The following is a 14184-nucleotide window of genomic DNA, read 5'->3' as shown; positions in this document are numbered from 1 at the left end:
TATTCAAATTGCAATTTTAGAATAATTGTGTACCTACTTGTGTTCCCCGTGTGGATAGTTGAATTACCACCAACAAACTTTATTCATTCTATAATGAAAAGAAAAAGAAAAAGAAAAATTCAGATAGAGGCAAGAGGATAAAAAAAAATTAATCGTGAATAAGTTTGCAAATAAATTCGCGAGGATATAACACATTGTTTGACACACATGATAAATATAAGGATACAGCTGGTAATTAGAGGAGCAAGGCTTGTCAACGGTAGCGCGTTTATCACATACTTGAGTATCATGTATCAGAGATCATGCGTTTAGCATCGCAGCTGAGTACATACACACACACACGCACACGCACGAGCGAACGCGCGCATATATGCACATGCATACGAGTGTCTGATAGCGCAAGGAGAGCGTTGTACACACATTGCAGTTTAATTATATATGCGGTAGTAGTAGAACTCAGTAAATTTGAAGATACATCAATATTGTATTATTGATAATCGAATATAACAGGACGTTCAATCGTACTCGGCGCCAATCGTGATGCTCACTTCTTCGGACACGATCCTGGTCTGATGGTACCATCGATTGGTGTCCAGAACAACTGTGGATAAATTGGAGATATTGATAAAATCCTATCTCAACACGGCAGTCGATGATAAAACGACAACTTCTTATTTCTGTTTTTCCTAATCTCATACTTATTTCCCCGGGTTCAACGGTGACCGTCATTCGGTTACAGGTGTAGTGACACTCCCTCGGTGGTTCGAGTATCCAGAGTTTTTCACCTTTGAGTTGAGCCTGCCAAGAAGGATGTTTGACGTCGTCGACCTTGGAAAAAAGGATCCCTGTATTACCTTCCGTCGGGAGGGTAGCGGCTGATCGGCTCTCCGCATTGCTCGACCTCGATCGATTATAACCGTACGGGTTATACGGGGTGTATATTCCACCCCTCGACGCATTCAGGGATGAATTCATAACCCGTTTTACCATTCCTCGAGATGCCGCCGAGGGTAAAGTAACAATATCAACTAGTCGAGTTGGCTGTAAAGTTGTCGTCAGTAACGCAGAAATTTATTTTTGGATTCGGCTGCTAACGAGGATCAGTGCGGTCAGGTGACTTTAAAAGGAGGGGGTTACAATCATACATATTTTTAGGAATTTGCTTTTAAAGAATATTATAACACTTGGAGAAATTTGATTTTGAGGGCTTTATTATTTATAGTTTGAAAAACGTTTTGGAATTTTTTCACTGAAATTAATAACAAAATGGCGACATGGCGGGTATAAGTAGCGAACGACCGCGTTTTCAATCCGGTGGCGCAGATTCCTCGTTCAATTTTTATCCGATCGACTTAAAATTTTTACACAATCTTAACTTGTTTATCGATTCGACCTCGTACCTAGATTTTTGAATTTCAATAGCAAATTTTTTTTTTTTTTTACAAAAATTGTACAACAATTTTTTGTTCACAATCACACATGTTTGAAAAAAAACGATGACTAAACCGAAAAGGTGATTCTTACTCTAAAATTTTTTTTACTCTGTTACAATGCGTCTAACCGCCATTTTGTTATTAAATTCCATGAAAAAATTCTAATCTGTTGTTGAAACTATAAATAATAAAGTCCTGAAACTCAAACCGCTCCAAGTGTTGTCATATTCCTTAAAAAAAAAAAAACTCCCCGTCGCCGTAACACAATCGGGTAAGCCACAATTGTTGCTGTTATTGTTTGATAAAGAAAAAATTAATTTCGAATCTTGGATCACGCGAAAGTGAAATCTTTGCCCAAAACTCACGTGCATGTGAGCCCCATATCCGGAACTCCCCATAAAGATCCAATCAGTTTTTTCAGTCTCTGCAGTATCCGGTAAAAAGTAAGGAATATCGTAATGTTCCCTCAACGTCGCTCCGATCTCCCCGTCGCAGTTACTCCTTTAGTCACATAATTTATAGAATAAATCAATCGAAATACGTTTTCAAAAAAAAAAAAAACAAATTATGTTGCCCTACCATCCGATGTACCACGGCTTTGTTCCAGCCAATTGAAGGGCCCGACTGGTGCTCATGTTGAACACTTCTCGAAGACTTTTGAACTCGGTTTTGTACGGAAAAAACTGACAGTCTGCTTCCTGTCCTTCGTACAGCGACTTGAAGAAGGCGAATGAAAACACCTTGGGCGCTGTCCAGTTAGTCGTTGCATCAGTGACGACAACCGGTTGGCCGGAATAAGCGTATCTAAAAAATATTCCGATGATTACAATTACAGCTGGAGATAAATTTTGACGATTCATTCACGAGTGATGAAAACTGGCACGATTTAAAACACCGTATCCCTCAGTCTATAAGATCGTCTGCGTATCTTGTCATTTTTGTAAAAAAAAAAAAAATAAAAAAAAAAAACTACCATTTAGACCATATTCTTCAAGTATAAGGCAAGCTGATTTTATTAGACGAAATTAGGACGGAGTGAATGAAACGCGTTTAAGCTCACCGAAGTTCGAAGAGCGCCGGATCGATTTTAGTCACTTTATCAACCTGTTGAATCCCCAAACACATCGAGCAATCCTGCGGCGGTCTGAATACTTGGTGAACCGAGGACGGCATATCGATGATGCACTTTGAAAATAAGACAAGAAATTTTAGACCCTGATATTTATATCTTGATTAAAATCATGAAAGGTTCTCTCGCTCACCTTCTCACGTCGCGTAGGCATCAAATCATCCTTAGCGTATCGAATAAACAGCATTGTTAAAACAGCCGCGAAGAAAGCATGCTTTTTTTTAAAACAAAACTTTGCCTTCCGGAGGCGAGTGTAAGCCCGGAGATGTAAGTTGGCTCGTGTTGTCAGACCGATTTTTTCCAGTTCACCGAGGATCCCGATCAAATCTTTTCTCGCGTTCTCCAAGGAGCGTCGCGACTCCGTCGAGGACCGCAGCTTCTCACCTCTGTCCGCCATCGCGTTTAGCTCAGGAAACACTGTCGCCGCTTTCGAGTAACGCCCAACATCTGCTGCGCCTCTCCTCGATATATATCTGGCCAACAACACAACGTTCGCCGTCTCAGATCGCGAGACGGCCATCCCAAGGATTCTGAAACCGAGACGCCATTCGCTTGGAAATCAAATAAATCATTCCAATTCGTTGACCTGCGTGATAAAACAAATGATAATTTTTTCCGAATTTATTTCAGTAAAACTACAAATCTAATGTTACAAATTTTTTCACATGTTTTTAGGTACATCTTAACCAGTGTGTGTAAAAATTTTCATCAAAAAGTATTAAAACTTTTTTACACGTTATTCTTCTTCGTGTCGGCTGATGTCTGAAACAAAAAAAAAAAAAGTGAAAGATGTCCTCATTAACTGCATAGTATTATCTATGGCGTGACGGACGATTTTTTTGGTACGTTTTCTGGTGCAATATATGTAATAATAATACGCATTGTTACTTCCAGAGGGACAAAGAGTTCAGAAATTTTTTCTCGAAACCTAAGTCAAAAAACGAAAAAAAAAAAAAAAATCCGTCACGCCATAGCTGATACCATGTAGTTGATGAGGTTATTATTGTTATTATTACTTTTTTTTTGTTATTTCAGATACAACCATATTTGTGTAATCAGTTACGCCAACCCATCAAGCACGGGAAATATCAGCCGCCGCGAAAAACATTGATAATATTGAATTTGTAGCTTTTCCGAAATATATTTAAAAAAATTAGCGTTTTTGAATGCTGGTCACAGTAGGAAACCCCTTTAACATTTATTTCGCATGATTTCTAATTATTTCTATCTTATCACGTGATTTTTCTTCATTTCCATTGTGCCAAGTGATTTTTAATGTTATTCTCGATTTCCGAACGTTTTAGGCGATTTTCAGTTATTCCTGCGTAGGGAGGAATTGTAAGAAGTCACTGAAATTCACTTGGTGAAGTGGAAATCAAGGAAAGTACATTGTAACCTAGAAGCCGATAGAATGCTAACGAAATGAAATCATTTGACGTTTACCGCTTGACACTTACAACAATTTCCATAATTTCAACCGCTTGTCGCTTAATTTCTTTACCACTCTCATGTGATTTCAAGGGAATCGCAATGACCTTCAATGATTTAAGTTAAATTGTCGATTGGTTCATCGCTATTTCAAAGAAATATTTTAGCCAGCCAGGTTCCTTCGATTCACAGTTTTAATTCCGATTGCATAAAATTTTACGGCTTCCCTTAGCGATAAGCCACTCGCCTACAACATGGATACGTTTGTTTTCAGTTTCTGTATACATAATTTTGAAACATTTTCTCGGTTATGTCATAATCACACGATGAGTAGATAATTAAATATTCTGGAGTGGATAGTTTTTGAAAATCTGTTCTAATTTTTACATCTTTATCGAAACTCAATGTTCCACACGTTTTCATTTTATCTGGTAAAATAATTATCCTTTTTTCAACAATTTTTAATATTAAATGACATTGGTTTGCCGAATTTGTAACCTGCGTCTCCCGGATATGAATTCGAACTCTATCGTCTGGTAATGTTTTACTTATTTATTTATTTATTTATTTTTTTTTTTTGAAGACAGTGATTAACTCATCTGTGCTGATGCCTGTATGCGAGTTGTTGAAAAATTGATTTTTACCTTGTTTAGAATCGGTGCTTCCAGCTATAATCCCCATCGATCGATAGCACGCTCGCCTGAGCAAAAATGTGTGTTACGGTGGTTAAACTCCTTATCTCACGTTGCAGCTGGTCCAGGATTCGGAGCACTTGACTGACTTCTTAAAATACGATCGCTGCCAACCCATCCTTGAACCTTGAAAAATCCTCTTGGGATGTCAGCGGAAAATATTTGAAACCAGAATGTTCTGTAACACCGTTTCGTTTTCAAAAAATATTTTATTTAAAGTTCTTCAACTTTAGGATCGCGTTCCAAGAAATAGTTAATTTCTTTCACGTCGCACTTTCAGTAAACACAGCAAAAATTTGTACGATATCAATTTATCGACTATAGTTCGGTCGAATTTGAGACTCGATAAGAATATCGAATTACTCATTTTTTATGTCATGAACACTGTGAATGAAAGGAATATCGTTCCCGTTTTGCATTTGCGAAGGATTGAAGCTGTTATTTGGTAACTGTTAATTACGATCGAAATTGGCGTTCGAATTGTCAATTTGCAAACGTAAAAGGCTGCTGCAGCAGTTGCTGCGCAGCGCATGTGTGTATCGTTAAAGTGGATCATTCGCTCACTACAGTCGTTTCAATTTAAACTGCAGTTGTTGGATATGCGAGAAGTATTTCCGATAGGAAGGATGAGTGTCAATCTATTTATTTGTACGGATTTTGGTTTCCATATTCGCAAACGAATTGCATAATTTTATTTTGGTAAAGCGTAAATTGTTAAGCCAGTTTTGAAGATCGATATTATTTGAATAATTTTCTTTCTTTATTTATACTTCTGTGCTGTCTAGCTGGCAAAATATTTGAATGCCGAATAAAATGATTGGTAATATATATTTTTGATCCGGAAATTGAAAACTCATAGAAAAAGCTCAGGCGTAATACTTTTTCAAACTCGGTATAGCTTCACACCTTATTAGATGCAACCCGCAAGCCGTAAAACCTGAGTCGGTAAGGCAGAAGGTGTGACAACCATTACTTTCAGGTACCCAAACAGCTCCACTTACCATTCGAGAAATTTATCGAGAGTTGGTAACAACATGTGTGTAAGTTCAGATCTTACCTGTTACGCTGTTGTGAAATAATTTCTAAGGAAGCGTTTAACCGTTATGTGATAATTCGCGTTTTATAGAATTGCGGTGAAATCGAATACTGAGAAAATTCACGAAGTCCCCTAGAAATTATTAGACATCTTCGAAAAAAGGATTCGATGCTTGATAAAATTCTGAGTAATCCAAAATTAAATCAATAATTTTCATAATGAATTTTATTTCAGTGGTTTCTAGGATCTATCCGCAACTTTTTGTAAAAAAAATAATAAAACACATTTTAAACACATCAAAATTTTTTTTATAATACTCGAAAATGACGGAACGAGCTGCTCACAAACTTCATGCAAATATGTCGACGCTCGAGCGACGGTAAGTGAAGAAATATATTCATAAAAAAGGTAACTCGGAAGGCTGAATTCAGTAGTACCGGGAACGGATGAATTCAATATGAGTTATATGAAAATCGAGGGTGAGGTAAGTATGTGGAAGAGAGAGAGAGAGAATTCTGCGCTGTAGAGTAAACCCATTTGAAATTTTTTTTTTTCAAGCGGAAAATATCGGATATTCAAAGGTACGTGATTTCGAGTGTTCGAAATGACGGATTATTACAGGATAATGCCTATACCATTTATCATTCAATGCCGTTCCATCAGTATCACGGCTCATCGAGCAACGGTGGATATTTTGGACATAACCTTAGATCGTCGGCGGCATTATGAGCGCGTTCTTCACAAAAAATGTGATGAAAAAAAAAAAAAACAATTTTATATTCGGAATTAACCAAGCGAGGATCTTTTTTGTATCGCTGACTACCTCGCCTGAAGCTACAACAGGCTTCACAACATATTACTTATAACGCGCGGGATATCATGACGATCGATTGTTCTCATTATTGAATAAAAATGGGCATCTTTACAATCCGTGCTTATCAATGAATTTTTGTCCTTTTCTTTGATTTGTTTGAGATCTGAATTGAATAGACGCGGTGTGTAGAACAATATGGCGTCGCACTGGATTAACAGCTGATCGTTACAGGTTGACATCAATACAAAGAAAACTTCGCGAAAATTAGTAACTAGACTAATAAAGAAAAAAAATATTGTTAAAGCGTAGTAAAATGATTATAATTTGAAACGAACGCATTCAAATTTTCACTACACTTTTTTTGGTATGAAGGATCTTTTTCTTCGTTCTTGCAATCGCAGTTTTCTTCTTCAAAACGAGTAGACAACGCATATACCGGCAATTATCAGCAGAAAATGGAAATAAAATCCGGAATTATATTATTATTGATTAAGATTTCAGATATATTTATGCATATAACAAGCATAAGAGGCAGCTCTCCACGTATATATGTATATGCGTATATTATATCGCAGGAAACTGGCAAAGAGCGAGGACTGAATAAAGCGAGTCCTGCAAAGCTTGCAGGCTGATTCGGCGCGGGCGCGCTGCCGTATTTCCGCCTTTCATGTACATCTCAATTATCGTTATGCAAATTGACTTATGTTTTATGTGGGGGGGAGCGAGAGGTCGGTATGGTGTAGAGTAAAGCGTTTCGTTGCCTCCAGGGTTAAACCGCGATCAGCGTAACTCGTAACCCAGCGAATTACAATATGTATGTGTATCGAGCATAAAGGGGGATTCCGCTGTATGCAGAGATAGCGGGCTATTCTGTCTGACGATAAAGTGGTAGAATTTCTACCTCTGCTACGATTTTAAATAGCTAATTATTAATCGGTATATCCTTATATAATTGTCACAGTGACATTACTTCATGGATCGTATATTATCGATGATGACCACATTACGATTGATAAATTTCAATAACATGCATTACGCGTCGATGTTGGTGTTGAAAAAATATAATTGGGGATTTTCTGTCTATAAATATATATATAGATATTATACTATGAATGGTCCCGGGTTTAACGTAGGTACAGGAGCTGTTGTCGCATCTGTCATATACTCGGCATTATATTATGATCCTGATCCTCGTCCCGCGTTATATAGCAATATTCATTCTCTACTTCATCGGGACCGCAAATCAATCCGGATTTCCCGCACAGGATTACACCTATTTCTATGTTTATTATCAATGTACGATAAACCGATTTCCTCGCCAAGGGGGACAAGGAATACACGGTATAGCTATAGTTATATATATATATATATATATATAGATATGTATACATATCTATATACCTTGTACACAGATTTATAATCGGAGTGTCATTATATTCGAAAATTTCCGACAAGTGAGTATAACTTTTATGAAAATCCTCTACAGGCCTTCCTTTCATGCATGAAATTAAAACACATATTACGTTGTGTCATTATTTGGATTCACGTCATTCCCTCAATATATTCTCTCACCATATAAACGAAATCGTAATGCTGGGACTGATGAGAATCAGTTCAGAAATCGAATTCAAAATACTTTGGAAACATCGGCAATCGATTAATTTCAATCGAAACGATATGGAGTACCTGAGAAATCGCAATATCAATTGTGATACGAATTTTTTGTATCCCTATAGAATCGTTCCGAATTGCTATGAACAATGTAAAAAAAAATGACGAAGTAAAAAAAGTAGAAAAAACAATACACAAAATTGACTGCAGTATCAAATATTTAATCCATTTGTCAATGGGTCGGCATCTTTTTATTTTTTTACCCTGACCCTCATAGTATAAGAATCCTTGAGTACATTTCTCATTCCCAATCCCTTTTGTCGGTACGTAAACATACGAATATACTTCAGTTCGCCATTCGCACGTGTATTGTATCTATATGTATATACCCACATTTTGCTGGCATGATATTTCCTACGAGCGTAATCCTGATATTACCGAGTGAGCCGACAAAAAATTGAAATGAAAAAAGTCTAGTTCGTGCATGGTTTGCAGGTTTTCGTTGGAAATTTAAGTATAATATTGGTGAGATACGTCATCGTTAGATATTACGTGACGATATTTTACAAGGTGAATTTAAAACTGATATTGTTACGAGATCAACAGTGTATAAAGTGTGAAGTTCAGGTGATTAGATCAAACACGTCACGTTGAATGACGGTTTTCGAAAATGACGAAAAATTAGAAAAAAAAAAATATTCATGATGATAATAATGACGACAATAATAAGGTAAGCATCAATCTACAGCTAAAAAAACACGTTTCGTTTGTTTCACGCTACATAGCAAGATTCTACCTTTAATCAAGATTTCTACCAATTTGCGCGGATGGCGACGGTGCGAAGACAATGCCTATTGTCGTCGTAACTGGTTGGGAGCTCCAAGTGTCCCAACACAACTATACACGATACGGAGTACCTACCGTATAACGGGTGACGTGAAATTACAAAAAATTATTCAAATCGATACACGATTGCTTACCTGGAACAACCAATCACAACAACCGGTTGTGATTCCTTTTCACAATTGTTATATAGACTTATAATATTAATTTAAATCTTGTGACAATATTGATTCTGAACATGTGAAATTAGGCACATTCAATCAGAATCGTACAACGTATAATACTTACTTGTTTCGAAGCGACGATAAAAATGAGAATTTTCCAGATCAAGGAACATTTTTACCTGAAGGATTAATTCGTTCTTTTCGAATAGGTGCGCCTACTGCATTAGTTTACGAATGTTTCCATTCAAGGAGACACCCGTTGGATTATCAAATCCAGCGTCCGTTCCTGACAATCGCAAAGAGGCAATGCGGCGCGGATGTTCGTTCCTCTGGGAGTGGTAGGAGCCACCGGAGCAGCTTTGCTGGTCGCTTTGCTTCCGAATCTCTCCCGAACACTGGATGCAGAGTCTCTAACCACCTTCCAGGAGGAGGCCTTTCATCCGACGATAGAAACAGGCAGCAGCAGAAACGGCAGAAGCAGCAGAAGCAGAGGCATCAGGCTCCTCCTGCGAAACACTCCGGGCGTTCCCTCAACTTCAAGTCTGCTCTCACTTCACCGAGGGTAGTGCGTCGTCCCGTACCCTGCAGTGAATACACAGCTACGTTTGTATTTGCTAATTGTGAATTGTCTGCTGTGCATATACCGTTCCTATCATTCTCGACGTCTGGTTTCCCACCTTGGTCTGTACACAGTGCAAATTCGTTCTTCCTCCTCCTCATCTTGATCTTGATCCTGCTCCTGCTCCTGTTCCTAGTCCTCTCGCACACGGGACTCTACCGTCAAACGCCCAGTCGCAGCACATCACGCGTCACGTCGTCCGGTGGTTCTTCCTCCAAAGAGCTTCAGTCGGCATGGTCGAGACCCTCGAGCGCAACTCACTAGTCACTTGCTCAAGCACCAGTCCACCAGTGCAGCCAGCCAAGGAGCACCGAGCACCGCCAAGAGGCACCCGCAAGCGAAAGGGTACCAATTTTTACATTCGAGGGTTTGCAGAGTAGGTACAAAGGTACAAGGTAGATATGTACGGTAGGAGCACGCCACGTATGTACACTTGGGGACAATAAGTCTGAGACGCGGAATTTTTTACACTAGACAGTATGTTGGCAACACAGAGAAACCTACAGCGCCACAGTCAGCCGAGCGCGAAACAAACTCAATCTCAATAGACATATCATAACCCATGACCGTGGAATCTAACCTTAGATTACGTCTGAATCTAACAAGTCATTATCCCCGCGGTATTTTAAGGTTAGATTCGACGGTCATGGGTTATGTTATGTTTATTGAGATTGAGTTAGTTTTCCGCTCGGCCGATTATGGCGCTGTAGGTTTCTCTGTGTTGCCAACGTAACTGTCTAGTGTAAAAAATGAGCCGTCCAGGATTCATTGTCCCCAAGTGTACATACTTTAATTCCGGTGTAGGCCCAGGGTTCTCTTCCTTTTCCATACAACTTCTTCCACGCGCAGTAAACACGGTGAATTTTCCTCAAACTCGAAAATACACCATCTACAGTGTTGTGTGGTTTTTTCTTTGTACATTGGACCATTATACCCGTATGTATAAACGGCAAACACGAGAGCGTTTTCACGGTGTCCAGTGGTCCTGGAAATGTCCTTGAATTTGTCTTGTGTCTTGGAAATATTCTATTTCTAATGTCCATGAATAGCCTGAAAATATCCTGGAAACTACCCTCGAAATTGTTACGGATTTTTTACTGGACGCTATGGTTTTGCAGGTTTTTTTTATTTTATACATAATTCTGACCAATGCAGTTCTGACCACTGAGACTGTCACAATGAACCGTACAACCTGGCGCATCGTGATTCCCTTCCGCAGACAAAAGTTGTAAAAAAAAAACAAAAAAAAAAACAATCATACGGCATTACGCGGTGGTGAGGAAGTATGTTTATCATTGCGATAATGAGATATTTCGGTCCATAGACTTTATCTGCCGTGGCACGGCAAGCTTATAACCGTAACAGTGCGATACAGACAGCTGGAGGTATGTACATCCACCTACACCGCCTACGTCTATACCACTACTGTAAACCCGTTCGACGACGAAGTGAAGCGCTCGTTTCAGAGCGGTAAAATTATTGTCTCGGGGGTCTGGTGCCAGTAGCTAGATGATGCAAAGAGAACTGGGGACAGGATATAAGCTGCGGTCTCTCCAGGGACAGGGGACATATTGTTTGGTTCAGTAATTCCTTCCGTTATTTCCACTGTTTGCTTTTTATCATTGTAAACCGATATATTGTTTGAGCTAACTCCCCCAACGTAGATGGAGACGGGGAACGAGAAAGAGAGATTTGCCTGGATAGATATCTACCTACACACACACACACTGGTCGCTGCCATTCCTGCATAAATTTGAAGACGCAGTTCGAAGAATTACAAAATTTTTCAACGATTTCGAATACGGTATAACTTTGCAACCTTTAACAGTATGTGAACTGCGTGTGCAGTAAAGTGAGTGTACCAATTATTGACCCTTTTTGATTGTATCTGTTCGATACTTGGTTCTAAGATTAGCAAAAAATAAATTTGTAGTTCCCAACCCTATAGCAATTGGTTGTGGTCATCGAGAAGTTCACAATTTGTGCCGTACATCTATGATTTTGGAAAATAAAAGGATCGGTAATTGGATCTAAATGTGTCAATAACCGGTACACTCACTTCAGCTGAATGGAAACCCATTGCATCCTCTTGCAGGTGCAAAAAAATTGACATTGCATTTACGACTTTGGAAACCTACGCGTTCTTGTTGATTCCGTTACTAATATCCGTAACTGCAACTTTTCCCCACGACGATTGGACGATCTAGTAACTTGCAGTATTGCAGCGGTAAGTATAGTAACTTTAACAGAAAACTGCTGAAGGTAGTAAAAAACAGACAGAAATTTTTTCCCTGCGGTGCCTTGGCATAATAGTCACGTATGTATGTACTATGTATGTATCTAAGTTGGGAACAACCCATGTGAAAAGAGATTGGAAAATAATTGGTATACGTGCCACGATAGCCAATATACTTTTGATTTGGAGAAGAAAAAAATTTCGATGAGTATACGACATGGTTTGAATTGCATGGTGCGAATATGATAATTATTATCAGCTCGATAAAATAACACGAGATGGAGAGAAAGCTCGAAGGTTCGTCACTTGGATAATTGCGAGCTGACATTGATGGTCGTCAATTCGACTGTCCTGCGAGTTTTAGATGGTGGTGCTCTATCAAGTGTTTGTCGATAGCACCGTTGTGTGTATATTATACACATACCCTACTCTCGCTTGTCACATGGCGTGACACGTGTCCCGACACCGTAGAGTCCTTGCATTTGCAAACAAGGAACAAACCTCGGCAGGATATTATACACAATGGCCACTTGCTTCCGCGAGCCTCTTTAACACCACATCTCCTATAAGGTGCACGTGCTCCTCACTGTTCCACGTCACTTTTAACACTAATCCAAGAGCAATTTGAAACGTTCCTGGTCAAAGTCGTGATTGATGGATAGGAAAATTCAGCTGATCATCAAAGACTTCAAGGAAGTTCTGATTTGGAATGAAAGTTTACCTCACGGTTTAGGGTTATCAAACGTGTAGTGTTATAGTTAGGTATACCTATCTACTCAACATTACTCGCCGTTCCATATCACTTTTAACACTAATCCAAGAGCATTTTGAAACTTTCCTGGACAAAGTCGTGATTGTGGGATAGGAAAATGGAACTAATCATGAAAGATTTCAAATAAGTCTTTATTTGGAATGAAAGTATACCACAAGTTTCAGGGTTACCAAGCGTGTTAAAGTTGTGTAAGTAGGTATACAACGACTCAACATTCCACACGGCACAGCACATCCACAAAATGGCAGCTTAGGTTTGCTAATCTTTTCGAGGTAGCGGCGCGATGTTTCATCCTCCTTGCAAGAAATGACGGTGGTGTGTACACACATATAAAAGCTCAGCGCGAACCGAGCGCCCTGAGAGATAGGCTGAAAAGGTGAGGTGAGAAGCGCGCGAGGCTAGACCGTTGGGGGTGGATGGGTGGGTTGCCAGAGGCCCTCGTCGGAGGATAGCCGAGTTCGAAGTGGTGGAGTTTCGAGGATATATGGCGATGGTGGGGGAGGTCGTTCGTCAGTTCTCATGGAACGAGTGTTCAGCGTAGCGCTAACCACCAAGTGCTAATGTTTGGCATGATCTGACGACGACGTCGCGTAGCCGTCGTCTCTCTCCCCTTTCGCGTTGCGGTCCGTCTTTACCAGCCCAAAGCGGGTGAGACGTGCGGGGCGGTTTTCGGCTTTTCGGGCTTTTCGCGTCGTCTCAAACCCGCCAGAGCTTCTCAACCAAGCTCCGCCTCCCCCCCAAAGACCAGGAACATTTCAACCCCTCCGATTGGCCACGCGCCCCTGAGTCCCCGTTTGATCCGCGCAACTTGGTTATCCGCACCCGGCAAATCCAGTCTGACCATTCGTCACCCGCCCTTAGTAACCGCCCCGTTAACAAAGGCCACGCCCATTTCTACCTCGCTTTCGCGCCACGGAATGACCAAACGAGCGACGCCTGAATTCACAACTCGTTTGACGAGCAGCAGCAGCAGCCCCTTTTTTTTACCACCCCGTATTTTGGTACCTTGATCACACTGAACCGTTCGAGAAAATGCCACAGCAGCGAGTAAATTTTCCAAGTCTCAGAGTATCGGGATATTTTTTTCGAAAAACTTGATACAACTTGTACATTCTCAACGAGTGATCGTACTTTTCATTTTTTTTTTCTTCTTCTCCTTTCCCGTAATCATTCGGATGAATAATTCAACAAGCGGTGCAAAAATCCAGCTCTTTCAACACCAGCGACGAGATATTGGTGAAATTTCTTTTACGGTGTGAAACTCGCGCCGCGGGTGGAAGTTTCAAGTTTATTGTGGCGAGTGGGCGTGGCCACCGGGGTTAAGTTTGGCCACGCCCATGGCCACGCCCCCAGACGATCGCTTGGAGATGCCGGTCGTGTTGCTCGTGGCGCGTGAACCTCGGGAGC

At 40.1% G+C, this 14184-nt stretch overlaps 1 protein-coding gene across 1 annotated transcript; it reads right to left on the bottom strand.

Moving 5' to 3' along the window:
* Positions 1–159: 159 nt before the first annotated feature.
* Positions 160–4033, bottom strand: LOC124182315. The gene is made up of 7 exons (XM_046569424.1): positions 4020–4033; positions 2696–3092; positions 2494–2618; positions 2013–2237; positions 1799–1934; positions 699–828; positions 160–601 (listed from the first exon to the last, which is right to left on the bottom strand). The coding sequence occupies exons 2-7, from the start codon at positions 3080–3082 to the stop codon at positions 516–518; spliced, it is 1089 nt and encodes a 362-aa protein (XP_046425380.1). The 5' UTR covers positions 3083–3092; positions 4020–4033; the 3' UTR covers positions 160–515.
* Between the last annotated feature and the right edge of the window lie 10151 nt (positions 4034–14184).

Source organism: Neodiprion fabricii, chromosome 5 (genome assembly GCF_021155785.1).
Source record: "Neodiprion fabricii isolate iyNeoFabr1 chromosome 5, iyNeoFabr1.1, whole genome shotgun sequence".
NCBI lineage: Eukaryota > Metazoa > Arthropoda > Insecta > Hymenoptera > Diprionidae > Neodiprion > Neodiprion fabricii.
This window is presented reverse-complemented; position numbering and strand designations above follow the sequence as displayed.

What these genes read in the sequence shown, in the direction of transcription:
- LOC124182315 (XM_046569424.1), bottom strand. Translation starts at nt 3,082, where the DNA reads ATGGCCGTCTCGCGATCTGAGACGGCGAACGTTGTGTTGTTGGCCAGA. An exon ending in CCGGCGCTCTTCGAACTTCG is followed by an intron (nt 2,238 to 2,493) that starts GTGAGCTTAAAC and finishes AATATTTTTTAG; the next exon opens with ATACGCTTATTCCGGCCAAC. An exon ending in GATATGGGGCTCACATGCAC is followed by an intron (nt 829 to 1,798) that starts GTGAGTTTTGGG and finishes CTTTTTTCCAAG; the next exon opens with GTCGACGACGTCAAACATCC.